Genomic DNA, 25009 nt, shown 5'->3' with positions numbered 1-25009 from the left:
CGGTCTTACACCTTGCTTGCTTACTTTAGTCTTCAGTAAAATTCACCAAGCAAATACACCTATAAAGTATTCATGCGGCCTGTCTTGACGTATGGGTATACAGCCTGGGTCGATGCCCCGATTTCCTTTTACAAACGCTTGCTCATTTTAGAACGACATGCCCTACGTCTTGCTTACCGTATTAGGCTTCCTAGTCCTGCCAGAGATCTGTATGCTCGGACCCCCTTCGCCAACCTTCTGTACCACCTAGAAGATTTGCGACTTCGCTATATAACGAAGCGATTCCAGAATCATCATCCTATGCTCTTCGACACCATGCACCATGATGCTACATTTCGCAAGTCCTCTACACTCTTACGCCATACACCATTATCTCTATTATTCACAATCTATCATTATACTCTCCCGCCCAACAGTCCATTCCTACCAATCATCGAAGATTACATCACAGACTTGAACTCACCTTACATACTTCCATCATATGTCGCACAGTAATCCTTCCGTACTAACAGGGCTCCCCATGTCTCCATTATATCCAGAGCAGCCCCTGGATAAGAAGATAACCTGCATTCGTCAGATTAACATTTCCCACGTGTTGTATCGTCAATCGCACCTCACTCTCATCTCATCACATGACCATCATTTTCTATAGTATCGTTTATACATATATTAATTTGTATTGTATATATTAATTTCTATTCTATATATTTATTTGTTTTGTATATATTAATTTGTATTGTATATGTTACTTTGTATTATCATAGTTGTCCTCAAATCCTGACTTACTTTCCGCTCCTAATGATTATGGCCAAAAGACCATAATGACCATTATTGATTTGGATTTATTGGAATAAATAAATAAATAAATAAATAAGACCCTCCATTAACCAACTACATGTACTATAACATCCCCAGCTTCCTTCACTCCCTCATCCCGAATAAAGGGCGTAACCCTTTGGGCGGGCGCTAGCCTCGGCTAGCAAAAAAAAAAAAAGACTATAGAACAATATTTGCTGTAATGTTCTTGTATTACAAATGAACATTATAATTTGTCTCTGACTTAGTATATCTGGTTAGTATTGTAGTCTCCTCTGCCACAGTACCATCTCATATGTATGTAAACTTAGTAACACTTTATTCACGTGAGTAGTTGTCGAAGGATCGTCAGAATATTGGTTTACCCAGGGTCTATAATACAGGGTACTAGTCACCGGGAGACACAAAGATGAAATATCTGCTCTTTCCTTCAGTGAAGTTACCCTTAGATTTTGACTTTCTATGAAAGTTGGGGTGTGTGTGTTTACAATTGTGTAAGTATTTTGTACCAACGGTTGTAACTTATTGAAGATGTTCCTTGATGCTTACCTATTGGCTTTAATTTTGCGTGAGAACTTTAATTTGTTCAATTATACTGTAGTAAAATATGGTATCATTGTTTATTTACTTGCAGTTATGAAAGAAATAAATAGTAAACTTTTGTTAAAGAACAATTTATTCAACAAGTACAAAACCATCATATTTTGTACTAGTAGGTATTTGATGATGTGTTGATAGATGTTATAGGAATATTCAACTAGCTGCTCCATTCTTATCTGCAAAGAAAAGAAATTTTAGTAATGTATAAACCCTTATAACCGTTGAACAAGTAGTGCCTGGGTGGATTGTTTTCAATACACAATGAAGCATAACATTTGAGAAATGTGAAAGAGATAATACTGTCTCAAAAAATATTGTTACAGGTTACTACTTTATATTGCTTCATAACTATCTGTTGTTGTTTAACACTTTCAACATTATAAACCTGTTTTTCCTGAGTTTTAGATTCAATAGCGTTATTGTAATTATATAAATGCTATTAATATTTAGCTCTGATAAATAGTTTGTTTCTTGTAGGCCTCGATCTTGAAATTTTAATTTGTATTTTAGATATGAAAGCGAGATGGAAATCCAGAGGAAGTCTTTAGTATTTAGTGGATTCTTCCATTAAGAATTGTAAAAGGAATCGCCAAATATTTTGTATAATGTGATACTATTCACATTTAACATATAGCCAGTACGCAAAGCAACGTAGAAGTAATAATTGAAAAGACAGAATAACTCAGAAACTATTTAAGAAGAAATGAAGATCTTGGTGCAAGAAGAGGACAGCTCCAATCTTACGTTTGGTTTAGGATTGAAGAATGAAATTGTTTAAACTTCAAACTTTTTATTTGAAGGTTTTAAAACCTTTGTTGTTTGAAGTTTTAAAACCTTCAAACTTTTTGTTTGAAAGTTTTAAAACCTTCAAACTTTTTTTAAAGAAAGGATTTACTCCTGTAATACTATTTTTCTGTATAAAGTTCGGAGGCTAAAGTAAAGTAAAATAAATTGAATTTTTAACAATTTCTTACTTCAATCCTGAACCAAACGTAAAATTGGAGCTGTCCTCTTCTTGCAGAGAGGTTTTCAAATGAAACCCTGAAAGTAGTTATAAATGATATGATAGCAGGCAAAGAGGCAGAATGTAAAATAACATGGCAAGAGGTAAAGCATTGGAAAAGATACATGAAAACTTTGTTTTATTGCTTTTAGGTTACTAAATTGACCTGGCAATCATTGCAGAGCAGTGAAACCAATGAAGATTTTACAATTATTTGCTTAATACACCATTAGTCAATAATTTTCGTCGTTCTTTTTTAATTTTATCCAAGAACTTTTTAACGATTTTTCACAACTTTTATAAGTGACAATGTTGTAATTACAACTAATTTGAACTAACATCCTTGTATAACAAATTCAACACTATATTTTACAACACAGTTTAATAAACTAAGCTAAATCAAAATTACAAATTAATGTTACGATTCGGTTAAATCAATACGTTACATATCCAAATAAACGTAGGTATATAATATTAGTAATACTATTCCTATTTTTTTATATACAGCAGATTACAATAAAAGAAATCAATATTAGTAACTTGACCTGATAATTTCTTTCCTATTTGTATTTTACTTAATTTATAAGTTATTTACTTCTAGATTTACACGTAGACAGAAATCTACAGTAAGTTCATGATACACATATATTTAGCCTTTAATTTCGTCTGAAAGACTAACCTGAATGTAGGCTACAAGAATTTAAATTCTATTGAGGCCGTCAATTTTTAGGAGTTCTTTAAGAAGTGTGTTAATTATTTTAGATAAAATCTAAAATATTATCATGTTGGCTCATGTAAAATTGATCATCTACTTTAAATTCATTAGACAAAGTCTTATACGGAAAACAACTCATAGAATTTTAATAGAAACTTCCAAGTAAGAAGAGGATATTTATTTTATGCATATATATATATATATACAAATAGGGCCGAATTTAGGGGAGTGCACCGGAGCAGATGCACCCCATTCACTGTAAATATACGCTATCTAAAATGAGAACCCAGCAGTGAAAAACCAACATTTTCTGAAACTTTCTGCTGCCATGTGTCCGTTTGAGGCCTAAAAGAAAGCTTAGTTTTGCAAAAGCAATAGTTTAAGTCGATTTTCTGAAGGTTGAAGGAAAAAGATTGACTGAATAAAGTACCCCTTCAAGAAATCCTGGATCCGGCCTTTATATATATATATATATATATATATATATATATATATATATATATATATAGGTATATATCAGAAAAAATGAAATATGTAAGGCCTATGATTTGAATGTCAATGAATTAAGTATTACTATGCAGTAACATTTAAGTAATAACAGAAATTACCTTGAGTGCATCTTTTGTTGCTTTCGAAATGGGAGAAGCATACTAGCTACTTTCTCTTTACATATTTTATCCAGTAATATTAAAACTGTAAATGTACTTTATTTATTATACTAATATTTGAGGAATAGAAGTCTTAAACGTTGAGAGTCTCAAAAGCAAACATGTTAGTTAATCGCAAAAAGTGAACTATCTGGCACTTACAATAACCTAATACAGAATATTTAAAACCTTTTAGAGGTATGTAGATACTTTTTATGATTACTACCTTCTATAACATTTAACACTTGACACTTTAACGTAAAAAGCGATGTTTGAATTTTTCTCTTACCATTTTTAGTATTGGTGGTATAGTAAAATATTTGTGTTAAAAATATATTTTGTGTACGTCTACTTCAAACAACCACATTATTTAGTGTTAGTTTGTTTAAATTTTGAATACAAATCCTGAGAAGGCAATGCAGTTGGAAGAGATGTATATCTAATCTTACCCATCATTTTCATCCAACCATTCAACAATTACTTCATAGTTTTTCTCCATCCATCCAATGTTAGAGGTAACCCTCTCGTTGGCCTGTTTCAACGCTCGACTTGCTAGTTTCAGTTCCTCTTTGTAACTTTGTTGCATCTCATTAAGCTGTAGAACAGCAAAAGTGTAATGGTATAAAATTATGTTTACATATTCAAGAATAAATCTAATACCAAAACTCTCATTCAAGTTTTAAATATTTGTAATTATCTCTGTCATTGCGAAACGATACTTCTAATCCTCCCATTTACTAGTAGAATTCAACGTTTATCTTAAAATCGCCGACAACAGACAATGCATCCAAAAATTTCCAATTATATATAAATAAAATACTTTTAAAGGGCCTACCATGTTGCAGTGGTGTGAACAGATTGTGGGAGATAGCTAAAATTCAACTCAAATGTAGGAGAGACTATGTAGATTCTATATTGAAAAGAAAATTGTCCTAAGATAGATGGAACATAGTCAAAAAACACGAAACATGAACATTAAAGTCAATGGAAAATCAATGAAAAAAATAAAGTCATCCACATATCCCAAAAACTATAAGGAGATGGCTAATTGAAAGCTTATTGCAAAGCCATAATGAGGAGTTTAAAAAGGGTGTGTAATATAGCGTGTAAGGCAAATATGGATAGAACATTGCCAAAAGTCAAGTCGTTTGAGTAAAATCAATAATAATAATAATAAAGTATATGCATCTTCGGTGAATTATCCAGGGCGCCCCACGCGGTGGTTGCTTGCATGACATTTGGATTTGGAATCTCCAGACTCGATTAAGCACGCTAAGTGTCTTTTGACCTGATCACGTGACACAGTCTAGTCCTTATGACAAGCCGGATAGGCTCTTTGCAACGGTTTATTAGAAAACTATAACGCAGTGCAATGAATTAGGCTCCAAATCAATGTCTATCGAACTACTGTAAATAGTAGTAGGACTTCACCACTTTTACGCGAAATCCTATTACGCACTGAGTTATGATACATACATAATTGGACTTATGGACATACATAATTATTGTCCGTCTATAAAATACCGAGTCAAATAGATTTGAATTCTCTAAGGTAGAATAGAATTGGAGAGCTTCATCTTTGGTTTCTTCGTATCTTGTTGGCTGGAAGAAGTATTTCTCTTCTACCTCGTTGTCTGGTAGCTTTGTTGATGACCGCAGTCTCGTGTCATTAGTTCGAAGGTCCCATAACTTGCATTTTAAGTCCATTGAAATCAAGTGTTCGAAACGGTGTTAGCTAACTATTGTGTGTAACATGCGGAAGGATAATTAAACAATCTGCTACACTAATACAAAAATGCGAAAACAGCGTTCTTCTTGTACACAATCTTTAAATCCACTCCCGGAGATTGCGTCCTCTCCAATTAATGTAACAATCAATCCTGTGATTTGTACATGTTCAAATGATTTTCAATTGTTTCTGGGTTTATTGATAAACATCTCCTTTAGGTGGGTTTGTAGCATTACCAATGTCTCTGGAATTTGATAACTCTGGTCTCTACTAAAGGGAATATGAAACCGAATGATTTGCATATTTCTTTAACTTTTCGATGGTCAGGCTTTTAGACTTAAAATAATAATAATAAAGCAGTGTGGTAAGACTAGGATTGAAAATTTGTCGAGCTTACAAAGTGATCAGGTAAAATTAAATAAATTCTCAATACTGATTTATTTTCTTCAAACAAAGAGCGAAAAAGGTATAATGTAAAGTATATGTGAAAGGAAATGGGTGCTTGGATATGAATATTTGTTTTACCATTATGTTCAAAAGCAATATCTGAGTTGTGAAGCTGAAGTATAATAATATTACGAAGTATGGTAAGTAAGCTATATTGTAATACATATGGGTATATATATATATTACAATATGGTTTACGTATGAAGCGACTCTACAAACACAACGGTGAAAAATTGTTCTAGTGTATAATGAATTGTTTGAACTATGAAGTCCAAAATGACGTTGTTTCTGTACCTTTCGTTGGTTTATCGAACGATGAACAAAGGTGAACATACCGCACTGGAAGATTTTTTAAATACTACAAAGTAAAGACACTAATAACTGAGTTTTATATTATAGGTATGTTCATTAAAAGAAGAGACCTGATTTCTTCATCCCATAATATGAACATCTGAACATGTTCGACATCAGCCTAAGCACTTGATGTGAGACTGACGACAGAGGTAGACAAAATCTACTTGTAAAGGGTTGGCAGAAAGTTTTTCGATGATCCAGTGAATGATTTAAGGAAGAAGGTTGCTCAGATTGTAGGAAAGTAAGTTGACCTACTCGGTGCATATTTGCATTAACTTGTCTCAAAAATCCAAGGGAGAATACATGAGGACAAAATCCAAAAGGAAAGCTTGGCAATACAATTAAGACTTAAATAATTGTTATTAATACTAGGTGACTTAAACAAAAAGCAATTTGGCACAAGTGATCTTCAAAACTTCTACATAGTTCCGAAACAATAACATGTACAAAGCATAAAGTATTAAGTGAACAACTCAAGCACATACTTACAAACTACTGTATGTGTAAACTATTCACAGATCAATTCATGCACATTTTACTCATTGAATTCATTTTTGTGTGTGAATAATTAGAATGTTGAGTAACTAGAATTAGGCAAATACACTTATCTTCCTTGGAAAATCTGTGGAAATATAGGTTTCCAAGCAATCTGCTCCTTCAGGTTTGTAAATATTCGTTTTCAACATTAAAAACAGCTTATCCTACTTTGGTTACTGTGCATGCAAAACCCTTCTCTTATGTCAATTATTGACTTTATTAATCTACAATTTTAATTGAATATTTCGCTGTTGCTTCTGTGTATACTCCTGCTTTCAATTTTCTTAAGAGTATTCGTTAGCTTCGGTGGTAACAATTGTTAGTGTTGCATGTTGTATGAACTTGAACATAAAGGAAACTTACCACTTTAAGATCATCTGGCTGATTCATACATCGAGAAAGAGCATCTATCAAGTCTGACATATGAAATAAATTGGCTCCAATGCTGAAAATGAAAGAAAGATGTCTCATTAACGAATGAAGGTATGAGTGACTGAATTCAGCATACACTAGCTAATGCCCTTTAATCGAAGTAACATAGGTACTAACTACGTTCAAAAATTCATTTCAAACTTTTTACATGTCTTCCTGTCACACAATCACAAACAACAGTTCATATAATATCACTTTTAATGTTAAGAAATATATATATATATATATATATATATATATATATATATAATTTCTCCTTTCTTCCTTAAAAAGTAAGTTGTCAAAAACGCTGAGACATGTGCTCACTTGTTTAAAAATTTATATATCAAGTTCCATCTTCCTACCTTGAACGTGAGAATCATGAGAAACTCAATTTTAAGCATAACATTTCCCCCCCCCCCCTCTTCCCTTAGGTCACTCATTTTAATCAAAGTGACATAATAAAAACTCAGTTCAAAGTAGCTGATGACTATATCTAAAAATCTTTCAAATTACCTGTTTTCCGTGGTGCGATCACAAACAAGATCCTTTCTATTTTTATATGATAGATATATACAGTGGCGTACGTAATGGGGAGTTTCTGGATTTTAACTAATAATGCAAAAATAAGCATTTACCATATTAAGATATGTATACAAACAGCTGAAATCATATGAAGTTAAGAACTTGAACCCCCTTTGACGAAGTTCTACTGTAATACATCTAAGTATATAGTATGTATATACTCATCACCAGTGCCGGATTTAGGTTTCATGGGGACCTAAGCTATTATAAGCTATTAAATATACATCAAGCTTACTTTTTCAACGAGAAAATGTCGCCGTTTTTTAGGTTTGAATTTATACTTCATGTATATGTTAATTTATGGGCCTTATGGGTATCTAAATGGAAACAAGGGCCCATTACAAGCAGAGCAGGGAAATGGGGCTCCATTATAAGCGGGGCTGGATAACAGGGGGCCTAGGGACTGAGAAGTAAAGCCCTATTACTTGCTTCATAAAAGCCTAGTACATAACAATACAAAACACCATTGTTGATGAGCGTTTTATCTTATTTGCTTTTCCTTATTATTTGGAAATTACATTACAATCGGTTTTTCTTTAAAATTTTGGCCCCATAAGAGGATGGGGCCCTAAGCTATAGCTTGTTCAGCCTTTACGTAAATCCAGCACTGTTCATCATGATTAAAATTTTACAGTTTTGTATTTCAGTGCATTTTTCCACATCTATATACGGAGAAACTTATCTCCGGAGTAATTAACCATACGGTACTGATGATGCGATTTGTCGTGTACTTGGAGGTAAAATAGCTTTATCTATGTACATAAATTAGTACCCTAGCAAAATTAGATCAAAGTAACTAAGTTATACCGTAAATAATTGTTTCCTTGTAAATTTTCAACTTAAAGAATATGCAAACCATCAATTTCCTCAAAATGATTGTCAATACAGTGAAGCTTTCTGTAATGAAAATAAAATGAAATCTTTCAGTTTTACGTCCACGATTATGCCGGTTTGACTAAAGGAGACGGTGATTATGAGAAATGAATGAAATGGTGGAATAAAAAAGTGGGAGGAAACGGGAAAACCCCGAGAAAACCCACGAACACGGTGTTTGTCCACCACAAAGTCCACATGGCACGATCTGGGATCGAACCAGAGACTCCAAGCACCGAAGGTGAACGCTCTACCACTGAGCCACGGCACCCCCACTTTCTTTAATGAATACCCCTCAATAGTGGACTCCTGCACAATACGAACAAACCTTTTGTGGCCCAGCAAATGCATATATATTCACCCTGATATATATATACATAATGGACACCCTCACTTGCCCAGTAATTCGAACCATGAATACAGTATATCGATATTAGCCCATATAAGGCGTTTAGAGGACCAGAGGTTAAAGCTGAATTATGAAAGTTGTGAGAGAAAGAGACATATGAAGTGTGCATGCTCCGTTTAAATACATAAAAAAGTGAACACTATTTTCTTACTTTATAAGAACTATTTAGAACCGTTGGACATGATTTTTTTAAATATGAAAGGAGCTCCAGGTAGAGATCTTGAGCTTTGGGTAGAGATCCCATATTTACATTTATAATACGTATATTTACTGTTTGCTGCATACAAGTACTATATGAACTATAACTAATCTAACCTTTCTTTAACGTACATCTCTCATTTGCAAACAAATAATCATGTCCCATTCATGTCTGTTACTCAGAGGTTTCGCTGTACATTAGGACGCTAAAGCAAAACTTTTCTGAAATAAATAAATAATGAAGTGAAAAAACTTACTATTGATTAATGGCTTTAATATTATCCCTAAGAAATTCTTTGGCAATGAAGAATCCTACAGGACTTTTGGTTAATGCCTTGAAAACCAAACTACTATCCGCTTTTGGAATTCCTGAGTCCTCCTGAATAGACCATTCAAGGTATCTAGTAAAATAAAATAAAGATCAACATCGTTATAAAATTAGAATACACTAATAATAGAACAATAGAAATTAACTCAGATCTACTGAGATGAAAAATTATATTCAGAACTAATTAATATTGAAATGAGTGCATATTACATGTTGCTTTTACTATAATATTCGTAAAGCAATTACACACCTATTCCAAGGTTAACTTATAGCTAGTTTTAAGTATAAAGAAAACTATAAACAGTATTGAATTAAAAGGAAAAAGTGCAATAGATTTTTTTTTTATCTAAACAAGTAAGTTTCGTCTCACATATGATACTACGGTACATGATACACGGCTTCTGGTACGGTTGGCCAGTATTCCACGTAAATTGTTATAGCTTATTGTTGGGTCCGGGGAAGACAATGTTAAATCATACTTTCCAACTTTCAAGTAAATTGGAAAAGAAAGTTCAACATTCACATACAATGCAATGCTACATAACAAAGAAGTTTCCTTTTGCTATTAGCAGGTATATTTCTGAAATTAAACTACCTACAAATTGTGCTGTGGTCCTATCCCAGTCCATTGCACCTAATAACTCAATTAGTAGGAAGGTTATTTGTCCATCTCACAATAAAGTCAATGACAAAACATGCTGCATACGTAAAAATTCAAAATAAAAAATCCAGAAAAAAGTGTAGTTCTCATATAAGTTCTTAAAATTAAAGAAAACAAATCAAAAAGGATATGTAAGTTGAAACAGAAGTCACGAAAAGGTTAAAAAATGAAAACTATGTTATGTTTCATGATAATTTAAAAAGTTTACGAAACTAATCGTAGATCATGATTTTGAAGATGGGGTTAAATTTAACTCTTCTCTTTGACCGATATGAACCTGAAGGGATGATGTGGAACTCCCAAAGAAAATATATGTATATCATATTCATCAAATTCTCAAGTTATGTTATAAATTGTTTCGTAATGCGGAAACTTCGAAGTTGTGCACGAACTTACTCGTTTTACCTTTTGTTCTGGACCTACTTCAACTCCAAACAATCAAAATGATTGGGAAGCTTCAAAGATAGACCGTACTACTTCAAACTTCTTTTAATGAAAGTGTTGTAGAATAATATTATGTTATCAATGATACATGTATACACAAACTTCTAATTTGTAGTTTCTTTATCCTCCGTTTACTCCCTAATTCTTGTCAGATTTCTCTTTTCAGTAATTATTTCATAACAATTTACTTAACTAGCCTCTTTCACCTTAAAGATGAGGACATAGCCATGCACGTTAAACAAAACATTTCATTTCGTAAGCAGAATTTTATCGTAAGGCCTGAAAACATTTTTCGCCATGTTGTCAATAGACTACGAGTATTTAATTTTATGCCATATCAAACATACAAGTTCTTAATTTACAGCATCCTGATAATATAATATACAGCATCCTGATATTTTATTTTTTTGAGACATTGTTAATTGTATGTTTATTCATTTGATGTTTTTCAAATCTTTTTTTACGACGTACACAGAGAAAAAACCGTTTTCCGGACAGCGGTATATTGTACAAATATAAGGTATCCTCTTGCTTACTATAGAAATCAGTACAGAGCATACGTTATCCGTATGCTTCATAGGCACTGCCCTTAGATGTTACATCATGCCGTTGCAGGATGTCTGACATCTAACAGTTTTCCGTATATCACAAGCATATACTTATGTTACCTTCGTCAGCTATATGTTATATACGTCCATTTATATGTGAGATCCTGGCCGTCTATATTGTTTCATACGGAAAGTAGGTATAGATGAAACACTTATACAGAAAGTATTATAAAACATGCGTTTTCAGTTATACGTCTGCTGTAAGTCCAAAAACTACAGGAATTACGTATGCAACCTATCTTTTTACGTACGCCACGTACATTTTTTTTCCTCAGTGTAGAGCAAAGTGAACCTTAAACTAACTCTTACATTTGTTTTTCTGTTTGAGCTAACATCTTGTGGGACAAGTGTTTGATTTGGCATTCCCCAATTTGAAATTTCATGCTACGCTATTACAGATTACACATCAAGAAGCAGTGCTAGAAAATCGAAAGTAAACCTTTCTTTTTCTCCTCTTTCCAGAATATTTACCTTTTGAGTAGCCATGGTTCTTTAGTGCATCCAAGAGCATTCAAAAATGTTTTTACTTCGGATCCAGAACTGTAGTTCATGTATTGACTCCATAAGAAATTCCATTCTTTCTCTCCTCCGTATTCCAAAGCAGTACAATAAACAACCTCACGGAAGTTCACAGGAATGCTGCAATGTAATTAATGACGGAAAATACAGCGAAATTAATAATACTTTGGAGTATTCTACCATAAATCATTAGTATTATCATTTTTGTAAGGTTTCAAACTAAGGTAGAAAAAACCTGGAGAATCAGAAAGAATTTTTTTTTAAAAATATATATGAACTTTATGTGTTTTATTAATATCAGCATTTTATAATCAATATTTTATCAACAATTGGTAGTTAAATTTTGATACGATGTGAACAGAGCTTCCAGTTAACGTTAGGTGTTACCGTTGTTCCTTGTTAATTTATTCCACGCAAAATCCCCACATTAGCCTTACCAACATAATCCGGTAATATATATATATTACCATGGTGTTACAATAAAAGTTCGTAGCTCCACTACTATGGGACCTATCGTAGTCGGGTCAAGACATCGCTGAGGAACTGGTATGTGAACTATCCATGTTTAAGAATGCTCCAGTACTTGCACACCAATTTTTAGAGAGGTAGGTGGAGAGTGATCAAGCACTCTCAAACAGCCTCTCTAAAAATGACTGTGCAAGTACCAAAGGTTCTGAAAGATAGATATTTGGATAGTTCCCATACTACTTCCTAAGTGATGTCTTGACCCGAATACGATCGGTCCTATAAACATAACCAGGTCATTTTATGTTTGTACGTATTATTCATTTTCACGTCCCCTACTGCATCTCATTTGGTGAATCCAATTCTCCCTTTGGGGAGTCAAGTTGTGCAATTCGCTCTGCTTCTTTTTGTTTGCGTCATCATTTTGGTGAGATATGACTTCCTTAATATTCTTTTAAACCGACGTCAATATCTCTATTTGTTCAGCAGATATTGCACTTAGAAGAAAGAGGCCAGCGAAACATCGCACGGCAGCTGCTTGAAAACGCCGCCGTGTTGGACCTATGTTCATTGAAACTTTTCCCCTTATTTTTAGCTGTAGAATTACTTCCCGAAGTTTTTCGATCTTGTTCACTTCCACCCTGTACAGGTATATGGAATTTGAGATTCAACCTTGATTTCTTTTCTAATTAACTAAATTCGTACTAGGGATGGTCAAACTATCCCGATAACGGGTGTTGAATATAATGTTCCCAACAGTCCCGCTTGGACAGGGTATCCTGATTTGGGATATATTGTTTACCAGAACGTTAAAATCCACAAATTCAATCTTCCGTCTCTTGAATATTGAATGTATGGTACATTGGCTGCAAAAGTAAATAAATATATAAATAAAATGCAAGTTTACAACTAGCTGCATCGCAGTCACAAGTCTCAGGGATAACACAGATTTGAAAATTCAGCTGAGGTGAAGGTGACTGGTCTTCCCAGGGGTAGTAGTTGAAAGTAAGAAAAAAACAATTAATATTCCTGTCTTTTTTGTGTTCACTGAGTTTCTTATCTTCTTTCCACTGAAAATCCTTTAAATATTGGCCCTGGAATAGGTAAACTCATAGTTGAGAACCTTAATTGAATAACGTGTCCGGAAGAATGAATAGATAACATTTCTCAGGTATACAAGGATGTCCGATAGAATTCGTACCTAGCAAAGATGATTATTTGAACTTCTAACGTCAAGAAACCGTTTCAACCATGCGCACCGACTACGTGGATGCTCCGGGGCACCGGCACCCACACATAATCTTTTGGGTGAGGCGTATTTACAACCCGATTTTTGGTTTGAACCCGTTTTTCTTTGCGTTTAAGTCAGTCATATTACCAATTGAGCTAGGGCAGCCCCAACTTATAGTACCGGCATATTTTACTTTACCACAGCCCAGTCCTTTATCACAGTGTTCATAAAATATTTTAACTAAAGTAAATCAATCAAACGTCGAGACTTCGCTGAAAACATGTAGGCTAACACGTCCCGCCATTGATTTGCACCCATATAAATTTTGGAAAGTCGGCGTCATTGGTTTCAACTACTAACTTACGGGTTTTCGTCGCTCTCTTCCATCCACTGTTTGAAATATTCAGTAGCCTTGGTAACGCAATCCTCTTGTCCTACACGACAGGCCCATCGAGTCAGCTGCTCTCCGTTCAGAACTTTCATCAGACTACCTTCTTCCTTGTCGTGTAACCCGATCTCTTTGAATAGAGGGCTTACAAGACGACGAACGAATTTCTGAAACAAAAATGTGTATTTTACAGTAAGTTACTCGAAATAATTTATGGTACTAGGTGCAACATGATAATATAGATATTTACCCAAATACAATTTTGTTTTGCCTTTTCTTTCACTTTTCTGTTCCATTTCTTTCTTCTAGGCTTCCGAACTATGTGATAATGGGGCTCGATCCCAAATGTCCATCACCATCAGCATCACAAATAAAAATATTACTTACCTTAAATTTCCCATATGCAGGCGTTGTTCTTGTCATTTTATTGATATAGCCGAGGTTGCTGAGAGCAGTCATCCATGGCAGGTAATGTTTCTCTCTGGATAAATAATTTGTGACGTCAAGAGCAACTTTGTAGTTGATCCACCCACCTCTTGCGAAATCCAAGACATCATCAAGTATTTGGGCTCGATTAATGACACCAATCTCATCATATTTATCACTGTTTAAGTGCTTTGCTATGAGTTCCCAATTGGTAAGGTCATAGTTTACTCTGTATAAACCTAAAAAATTCAAAAGGAAACTTGAAACTCTGTAAGTTGATCTGTCGCCAAATCTCAATTGGAAAATTAAATGCGTACTGTATTTACAATATTGTAGTGTTTTACAGTATGGATATTTTAAGCAGTAGCATCATATCTACCGCTAATTTTCCGATATGCCATAATTTACTATTAACTACAAAGTTTTTATTTCAGTATCCTGTAGTGATGCACGTTATTGTTCTATTAGATCCTCACTCATGAATGAATACACTAATATTCTTTTTTACAAAAAAGTTAACTTTACAACACATCGTTTCCACTAGCCAGTTATTATAATACAATTAGGCTTTTTTTTAGGGAATTAAGAATTATTTTAATTATTTTTGTGGGCTTTCGGCATCTATAATTATTTTTAGCCCATCACCACGTATGAGGGATGACGTTACACTATTCGGAGAAGTGAGGAAGGAATTAATGTGGAAGGGAGGATTCGACCTGCGACCTTTATGCTGGGTACTATCCCGGCATTTTCCCGGTGTGAATGAAGAAACCCCAGGGAACCTCATTCAGGATATATGGCATGAAATAACTATGACATCTTGCCAAAAGAATATTACCACCTGAAATCCAATCCGGGACCGATCGCATCACAGGCGATAGCGCTACCGATCACACTACACAGGGCCACTTTTTCATACAATAATACTATGAGGCTAAGGAAGATGGTCATGATGAAAATAAACGGAACGATAGAATGAGGACGTAGGAGAAAACGAGAGAGCTCGAGAAAACCCACGCACACAGTGTTTGTCCACCACAAAGTACACTTGGTAGGATCTGGGATCAAACAACCAGAGATGAGCACTATTGAGCTATTGAGCTAACCCATGATTCCATTCAACATGAATAGCCACGTGTTATCATATACCCAAAGACAAAGGACCGTGTTCATGTGTCAGTTAAGAGCACATATTTTGGAGATTCAGTTGAAGTTGAAGTCTTACGAAACACACAACAGTGTTATCGAATCGCGTTGTTTCTACTGTTTTGCCAAAGAGAAGAAAATATGGTTAGGAAAAAGAAGAAGAAAGATGTTTCTGCTGTCTTACAGTATTTTGTTATACCGCATGATGCAAAGTGCTTTTAGAAAGATGTTTTAACAGACTGAACCATATGTGATAATGCATAAAATGGTACAATGTTTTATTTGATTGTACTAGCGTTGATATTTTTTGTACTGTTTACATTCTTGGTTTGAGCAAATAGTGTAAAGTAAGTGTAAACGAACATATTTTCAATATTATCGTTATTCTATACAGTTTGTATTATTACCATGATTACTACGAATAAAGTTATCAACAATAAGTTCACAAACAAAATTGTATAAAATGTAAATAAAAATAAAATAAACAAAGATACACAACAAAATAAAATATAACTGTATCGGCCTGTGTATTATATTTGTATGCACTTGCATTTATTGACTTCTGGAAAAACTTACCTACTTCCTCGTTTTAATTGCAAAACAAATATTGCCCTTTAATACATTTTATTACATCATCTTATTCGCAACAGTACTAAGTAATATCAGAGCAAAAATTAAAATATCTTCATGCAAAAATGCATTTCATGTAAAATTGAATTTTCTACATAGCCTACATCGAGTTTTTAAAAAACGCTCCTCAATTTTATTATTAAATGACGTATAATATATTGTTCATAAATGTTTAAAAAATCAAGAGTAGTAATGTGAAGCTCGAGGCATGTATTGATATCTGGTTAGCCCTATGTAAAAGCCCCCATTGAGTATTTGAAACAGATGTCCTGAAGAAAGTTACAGGTTGCGAAAAATATGCGAAAAACTAATAGGATAAATATCATATGGCATGTAGTCATTAAAATCATTTACTAAAAATTCCTCCGTTTTTCGAATATGAAAACATGATAGCTAAGCCAGAAGTAGTAAAAAGCTATGGAGTTCTAACTTACAACTTCATTAGTTTGGATTAATACAATCTTGGTCTTGGTAATGCATTTACATCACTTACTTGCAGTTTGAATGTTGAATATTACCCATTGTTCTTCTGCGGGAAGATCTTCAAGAATTATTTGTTTATCCTCAGCGTTCATCCATGTCTTCGGGCGTGTACACGCGAAGTCTGGCTTCTCTTGTGTTGTATAAGTGAGAGGTACCCACCAAGTAGCGTTATCCAACACTTTTCCGCCACGAATGTCTTCTTTCGGACGAAAGAACCTGCGCTGAAAGTAAGTTGAAAACATACAAACAGAAGGCAAAGCTAACACTTTTTTTTTTTCAATCATCCTAGTTCGCTTTTGTCTGTGAAACCATGACAAATAAAACAAAGGAAATTGAAAATAATTATTTTCTAAGCTCATTGTTTGGCTATTATAATAACATCAGCTTAGCTATATATGTAAAAATGTTAAGGAAATCAAATTCTGAGAAATAATTTAGAGACATTTCAATAAATAAGTTATAAATAACGTTTTACAGATTTCCACTCATCAATGTAATTTGAAGTCTTCATTACGCTATTCCTATTTTTTTTTCTTTTTAAATTTTAGTAAAGATCTTAAGGATGATATCAAAAATTCTAGAAAGTGAACCGTATCATGACAAAAAATGCTATTTACTGAACGTATGTAATATATGATAGTAGAATTATTAATTCAGTTTATTATTATCTTTTGTTCCATTTAGAGACCTTTTCTGTTTCAATAATTTCGTGAATAGACTATATTAATTATAGGATATCTATAGCACGGCCTATTCCAATTTTATTCTCATCTTTGTGTGTGTTGAAGATGAACTGAATAAGAGCTCCTTCATGGCTATATGGTTAGCATACGCGTCTTCAGTGTGGAAGACTCCTGTTCGATTCCCGGTAGGAGCTCATGTGGTACGGATTCAATGTTAAGCTGTAGATCCACGTCTCATATAGTCTCGTTGCTGAAAGGGACGCTATACTCAAATCCAAATGAACTGAATAAAAGCAGAAAACAAGATGAACATATAGGAGACTTACTAGCATGAATAATGTTCTTTATTAACCCAGCGGCAGTGGTGCCAAGTCTCACAGACCTGTGCTGTTTTCGTAGCCTGTTACTAGTAGCTGGCCGTTGGTTTTGATTGGGGTTCAAATTGAAAATTTTATTTTTCAATGGACGCTTCTGAGCATGATTTATTACTTTGTGATAACAAAAAATAAAATTATCAACAAAAAGTTTAAACAAAAATTATTAGGTAAAGATTTAAAATTTAACAAATGCGTCTGTGAGACTAGGCGCCATTGTCAAGTCACACTAACAGGCGCCAGTGCCATCGGGTTAAATGGAATGAACTTGAAGAATATTCAGTGTAGATTAGATTAACAAACAAGTAGACTTTCTCTTGCATTTCTATTTCCATCATAACAGATAACAGATAAATTCTCAACTCAATTATTTAGGAGTTGGGATAGATACATAATTTAATGTAAATTTCTTATTCCTTACTTCTAATGTAAAATATAACACCTTAACCGAGTATTGGCTAAGAAATTCGAGTAAGTTAGGTCTTAAGAATATACCTAGAAGTTTCTCCTTTATTAGAGTTTGGAAGAATAAGTAGGAAACATACCTGCGATACTAAAGCTGTTCCGTCTGAATAATTCCTAGTAACAGTAATAACAGGGTAACCTGATTGTAGAGTCCATGTATCCATTATGTCTTTAACTGAAATGTCTTTTGATAACTTCCCATCTTCATGAGCCTTCTCTGTGACTATGTTCCACAAGTCATCTTGATCGACGTTGTTAAACTGATACTGAGACACATAAGCTCTTATGGCAGACATCAAGGTTTCTTCACCCAGAGAATAGTTAAGCATCCGTAGCATGTAATAACCTATGAAAATATATTGGCATATACAACATCCTCTTATATTTTGAGCTAATTCATACTGAGAAACGACACATAACTTTTACAATATACATACATGGTACACTATTATATGTATTTTAGTAGATTCAATTTCAATACTATGAAGTGCTTTGTTACCATATACCCAACATTGGGCATTAAAAATCTTATGTTGCTTAAAAACACACTAAATGAATGTGATTCGATTTTACTTGCTTGACAAATGCTTGCACCTCTTTCAGCACCGAGGTTTCATGAGATGAGATCTACAGTTTAATGTGGCGGCAACTGACTCGTACTCCTCTAACCCAACTCTCTTGAAGACGAGATAATGAGGTAGGAAAACGGTCTATATTATGAGAGTTTATTTTTGATTATGGTTTGTACACCCGTCAACTGCATCGTTGTTGTGGTTCGGAGTGCAAGTTAATAATGGGCTCTGTCTCTCATAGCCTTAGTGTTGGATAAGAACGTAAAACACTACAACTCAAAAATAAATTCATCAGTTTAATGTGGAATCAAGAGAATATGTTTCTTTATTTGTAATTGTGGTGAGAAATATGGGCATAGAAAGCATGCGCATTAACAACTTCGTTAGAACCCTAATTCGATTCCAAGATGCTCCAACTAAAAAAGATGTTGATATAACTAAAACTATAAGCTTGTAAATTAAGAATTAAGTCTTCTTTAATTTGTTTGTGGTATTTATTATTTGTATTCGTAATGTCAAATTATGATAATATTTATTAATGTAGTTGATTGGTTGAAAACCGTAACAGTATAAATAACATTCTGGTCACAATTGAGACAAGTTCATAAATGACAACACACATGGTAGCGCATGTAGTGAAGGGATTTAAGCAGAACAATGTAATTTGCCAAAGATATAGTTGATTATAATCCAACTTTTCTTATCGAATTAGCCAATATTAAACTCGTTATTTCTCGGAAACAAGGTTTATGAACTTACGGTTATAGTTTTCAGCCATTCAATTTATTCTAGAAAGTTGAGTTCATTCTCTAAAATGAACATTCTTTTTCGTATCTCAAATAAGTTAAACTTTAAATTAAACAAATATTATAATGAAGCTTTGTTTTTACCTTTATAGTAAGTAATACTGTCAAAAATCTGGTAGAGTTCTGTGGGTTTATTAATTGATAAAGACAGCGGATGGGAAGAGTTAAGAGCATCCACAGCAAAAACTTTGAGAAATGATTTCACAGGAGTTAAAGTAAGTAGATCCCAATTTGGTTGTACCTACAGAGAAAAAGAAATGAGAAAAACTAATATTAGGAAACAACTAAGTGCGAGCTCTTATGATATCAAAACATAATAACATTTACTTTTATATACTGGTAGCTTGAAAGGATAATACCATCAAAGTTATTTGAACATTTAATGATATATGAAAATGATGTTGGAAAATAAAGCTTTCGTGATTTAATACTTTATGAAGTCCAATTCCCAAAACAATAAACCAAAGTTTATATTTTTAATTAAAACGATTCTCTTCCTGTGCGTTGTGCTAAATATTTCATACCGTTAATCCTGTTATGCAGACTGTTTTCCCATCAGGATTCGATCCCGAGGCTACCGTGCCAATCATTTTAATGCTTGATAGTCTTGCTGTAACTGACTTCTTTTTGCCAGGCTTAGTCATTATTTCAGTTATGTCATCAAAACTTAAAACTGAATTACTTTAAAATAAGATTCGTACTTGATTCAAATAATACTGTTATCAATGTTTACAATGTAACGATACAAAGTAACAGAATAGCTGGCATCCTGACAAGTATTAAGTTCCTATTCATACGCACCCACTGCTTAAAAGAGTAGACGTTTCAGGATTTTTGAAAGTCAAAGTCTTGGCATCCTGTCTTCTTTGGACTGTTCATGATACAAATGTACTACTTACAGTTATTTTTTTCATACACTGAAACAGATCAGACCTAGTCCTCTTTCTTTACACATTTGTCCATACTTATCTCTTGTTACAAGTCCATATTCTACTAAATGTATTACGGAACAATACTTACGTGATTGACTCCAAGCACAGAAAAATATATTGCAAATCCTTCATTTAACCAAATGTCCTTCCACCATTTCAGAGTGACTAGATTTCCGAACCACTGATGAGCCAATTCATGGGCGATAGTAGTCGACACCAAGTATTTACTGGAAGCAGAAGATTTTCCAGGCTCGTGTAGCAAATAATTCTCCCTGTAATGAAACACAAAAGAGTAAATTTCGGGCGTTCGTGTGATTCCCTTTATTACATATATGTTAATGAATTAAAGATCACAATATTTTTGACACGCACATCCCTATGATAGTGTCATAATAGGTTTAGTTCCTCAGATGGAAGTAAAAATAATAATTACAAAGGAAGTAACATCCATGATGAAAACGTTTTATGAAGTGTTATACATGAAAATTGATATTGATATTCTTTAGCAGCAATGAATTACACAAAGATGCAATATACTCTAGATGAGAATATCAAGTTGTGGCTGCTGATCAGAGTCTTACTCTTGCACCAAAGCTACCAACAACTGCAGAAGAGTTCGACAAAAAGAACATTGTTCGGAAATACATTTCTGAACAAAAATGTTAAATAAGATTTAAGTTCGGCAATCTTGCCTGTAGCTTTACAAGTCTATGCACACTCTCTGTACGAAACCATTCACGTGGCTGGTTCTGCGGACGATCTTTGTCGTATATGAAGAAGAATCGAGTTTCCATTGCAAATCTGAACAAACGAGTATTGTAGCAGAATCCATCCCGCTATATCTTCCACATTTGGTAAACATGTCGCAAAATATCACGAGATCTACCGGGCCATAAAGTCGGCCAATACAAGGGCACCATGAATCCCTTATTGATCCCTTTCAACGGTGTTATCTTAATTGTACCGCTTGCTAAGTCCATTCCAGATTTATACACCATAAGTTAATTCCAAGATAGAATCTAGACTCATGTGAGAATAACACATCCTCATTGCTCCGTAGTTCACACATGATGTTCTCTACACTACAGTACACGGATTGTTCTGTGCTATTATCAAAGGATTGTGTCGGAGCGATCTGCAGCCATACAAGTAATCCTTGTAAATCGTCGCGCCACGGCATGCCGATATTGTATGTTCGTACGTGTAACTATTGCAAAATCTCTTGTCACGTCCGCTGTTATACTATATATCGCTATTGGCAGTAATTGACAAAATAAGTCTTTATAGGCGTTGTACTACGTACACGTTCTGGACTGGAATTTCCATTCTTCTGGAACCTACTTCAAAGCCTTTACTTTCATGTTATAGACTTTATGGAATCAGAAAATCCTATTATATAGTCCGCCAGGGTTGCCGTTCAAAATGATTAATGATCCGCCCTTATTGGAAATCACCTAAATGCTAAATTCCAGCACTATCACATGTCTGCTTCCACAGGCAACAGGAAAAGACACTTTTCTTGATTCATTTTACTGATGATGTAAAGAACTTAATGCACAACTTCACGAAAATATCCTTATCATCCTTACATTTATGAACATGTTTGTAGTACTAGTGATAATTATATGTCAGATGGTTTTAGGTAACTTTATATTTTATACAGGTCAATATTTTTAGTTTTCTATGTAAATAAATAAATATTGCGCTGACCAATAAGTTAAAATAATAAATAAGAAGGTATGATCAAGGCTAGAAAAAAACTTCAAGCAAAGAAAATAAAAGATCAATTGCAATTCCATATTTCATTCGTTCTTAGATCATACTTCGGAATATAAAAGACTAAGAAGGTATACAAAATTAAACTTACCCGAAAGAGACAAGTCCCCAGTTTTCCAGAGCATCAGCTACGAAACTTGGCAGAACAACAAAGTCTTGTTTAGGCAGTGGATCCTGGATACCCAGAAGATCGTTGAAGTAATCAAGAATCTTCGGTGCAATGTCTAATGCATAAGACGTCTTGTTAAGGACATCGTACCGAGAATAGATGCGGAAGGGCTTTCCTGTTCTCTGAGAAATCATTTCCCGTACTTCAAAGTCTGAGATAAGAAAAGCAACAAGATATGTGGACATTGGGAATGATTCTTCATAATGGTCCCACACCCATCCTGGCCTGTCCTCCCTACAATATTCAGCGTGAAAAAAAAATACAATAACATTAATCCCTGTAAAGTATTATACTATATTTTGTATTCTACGATCTAACTATGCTGTTTAAGAATACAACAATAAGCTGTTTCTAAGCATTCATTTCAGTAGCACTATTGTGTAAAAGCTTGTTCCAAAATCATTATTATAAATAACTAGTTCAGAATCCTCTAAATTTTTAATGGGTAACAAAATATTTAGATATAAATATTGGTTTTTTCTTCTTAAAGTGCAGTAAATTAAAATAAATTGCACTGAATATTTTATTGTGTATTGTATAGGAACAACCACTGATAATTCCCCAAGTTCGATTCACGGTGGGTATCTATGTGGTTCGTATCATAAGTGAAACTTGAAGTATCAGCTGTCTCATATAGTGTTGGTGTTGATAAATGATATTAATCTACAAATTGTGACAATTATTCACTATTATCCATAGTTCAAATACCAATCTATGTTTAAGCAAATTGCACCTACGTTTTACATAATTTGTTATTCTGTTAGTAACTCATGCACCTTACGGAAAATCTTAAAACAAATCCACACACACAAGAAAGAATATTTTAGTAACACTGAACTATTAAGTTTTTCTTATCAATTTCTTTGTTTGAGATCTAATTGTATATTTTGAATATTTAACGATATCAGAAGCCTAACTATGTGATTTCAAAACTTAAAGTAGTATCATTGAAGGACTAGTGACTATTTACTGGTACTTACCATGGTTCAGTTTTTTTGAGTGGCATATTAGAATTAGTGGTCATATTGTCCAGTCGAGCCAAACTAACTTCGAAGCGTGCTTTTAGAGAAGGTTCGTCAAAACAAGGGAAGGCACTGCGGGCGTAAGTTGGCTCAAACACAGTAGCTGCCAGCCATCTAAAGATATAAAGAAACACATTCTTTGAAATTCTATTCTTCAATCTAATTCCAGTCTTAATCAGTTAAAACCTCAGATTGGGCAACAACATTGTAGTTACACACAACTTTAAATCTAACGATTGAGATTGAATTTTACCATTCTTATTTATCTTTTCTAATTGATTGAACTCGGTGAAATATTTCACGTTATTTATTGGAATTATCATTTGTATTGTATGAGAAGCCCTTGGAATTTACCTCTTAAGTAGGTGAAAGAAAAACCACATTGTCCTCTTGTCATAGAACCAATTAAAATAAGTGTTCAAGACTAAAAGCATATCGATTTGAATAACAAGTTCAAAAAGTTTTACCAGAAAGTAAGGAGTTGTCTTACTGTAACGACTGAAAACAAAGCATAGTGTTATTTACTTAGGCATATTAGGATTCAATTTCAGATTTATCCTTTTAGAAGACAGAAAAAGTTACAGAATTGTGCACCAAGTTATGCTCTACTAAAGCAGTGATTATACTGCTTTATAATGTGCGAAGACTGCAGCAGAAATAAAATCGTAAGTCAGAAATTTTCCGTGCACATCCTTATAGTACTTCAGTTAATAGACGCACGGAAAGTTACTTTTAACAACACATCATTCAATAAGTTCGTAGGATGACATATAGATGTCGCTACTACTTACAAATCCACATGATGTTTAGGAAGTACTAACCGTCAAATGGTATATGTAAAAATTTCATAACAATTTGACATTTAGTTTAGAAGTTACATTGGTTTTAGTGACGTTACTTTTGTAATTTTCAAAGCAATGGAAAAATCTGAATTTCGTGTGTTGATGAACCCTTGCTTTTTAATGGAAAAAATACCACTCAAGCAAAACAATGGCTTAACAAATATTGTTCGGACTCTGGTCCATCGAGACAAATGGTAGAGAAGTGGTTTGCTGAGTTTAAACGCGCCTGTACAAACACCGATGATGTTGAATGCTCTGGTCGCTTGAAATTCGGCAGTTGTTCCAGAAACCATAAAAAAAATGTCCACAAAATAGTTTTGACCGATCGTAAATTGAAGTTGCGTAAGATAGTTGACACCTTAAAGATATCAGAAGGCTGTGTGCTCACCATTTTGCATGAACGTTTGTCCATGAGAAAACTGTTAGAAATGAGTGCTACGTTTGCTCACAGCCGACCAAAAACAAAAATGTGTAGACTATTCAGAGCGTTGTGTAGAGCTGTTTCAGCGCAATAAAAAGGACTTTTTCATACTGTATGTGACAAGGAATGGATCCATCACTACACTCAACAGTAAAATCGACAGTCAACTGAGTGGACACCAACCATCGAAAGCCTCCCAAAGCAACCAAAAACGCAAATATCAGTTGGTAAGGTTTTAGCCTTAGTATTTTGAGATGCGTACGTCATTTTATTCATAAAGGAACATCAATAACG

General features: G+C 33.9%; 1 protein-coding gene across 1 annotated transcript in view; it reads right to left on the bottom strand.

Moving 5' to 3' along the window:
• Window positions 1-1455: 1455 nt before the first annotated feature.
• The window catches only part of LOC145678595 (aminopeptidase N-like), a 48470-nt gene continuing 24916 nt past the window's right edge, over window positions 1456-25009 (bottom strand). The window contains exons 4-16 of the mRNA XM_081748934.1: window positions 23411-23566; window positions 22353-22664; window positions 20574-20757; window positions 19638-19794; window positions 18256-18521; window positions 16664-16874; window positions 14356-14633; window positions 13945-14135; window positions 11837-12004; window positions 9582-9725; window positions 7212-7293; window positions 4231-4376; window positions 1456-1592 (exon numbers count right to left, since the gene is read on the bottom strand). Coding sequence (XP_081605060.1) covers window positions 1589-1592; window positions 4231-4376; window positions 7212-7293; window positions 9582-9725; window positions 11837-12004; window positions 13945-14135; window positions 14356-14633; window positions 16664-16874; window positions 18256-18521; window positions 19638-19794; window positions 20574-20757; window positions 22353-22664; window positions 23411-23566 — 2299 coding nt within the window. The 3' untranslated portion in view covers window positions 1456-1588. The remainder of the gene's footprint in view (window positions 1593-4230; window positions 4377-7211; window positions 7294-9581; window positions 9726-11836; window positions 12005-13944; window positions 14136-14355; window positions 14634-16663; window positions 16875-18255; window positions 18522-19637; window positions 19795-20573; window positions 20758-22352; window positions 22665-23410; window positions 23567-25009) is intronic.

This window comes from Thermobia domestica, chromosome 2 (genome assembly GCF_964235325.1).
Source record: "Thermobia domestica chromosome 2, izTheDome1.hap1.1, whole genome shotgun sequence".
Taxonomy (NCBI): domain Eukaryota; kingdom Metazoa; phylum Arthropoda; class Insecta; order Zygentoma; family Lepismatidae; genus Thermobia; species Thermobia domestica.
This window is presented reverse-complemented; position numbering and strand designations above follow the sequence as displayed.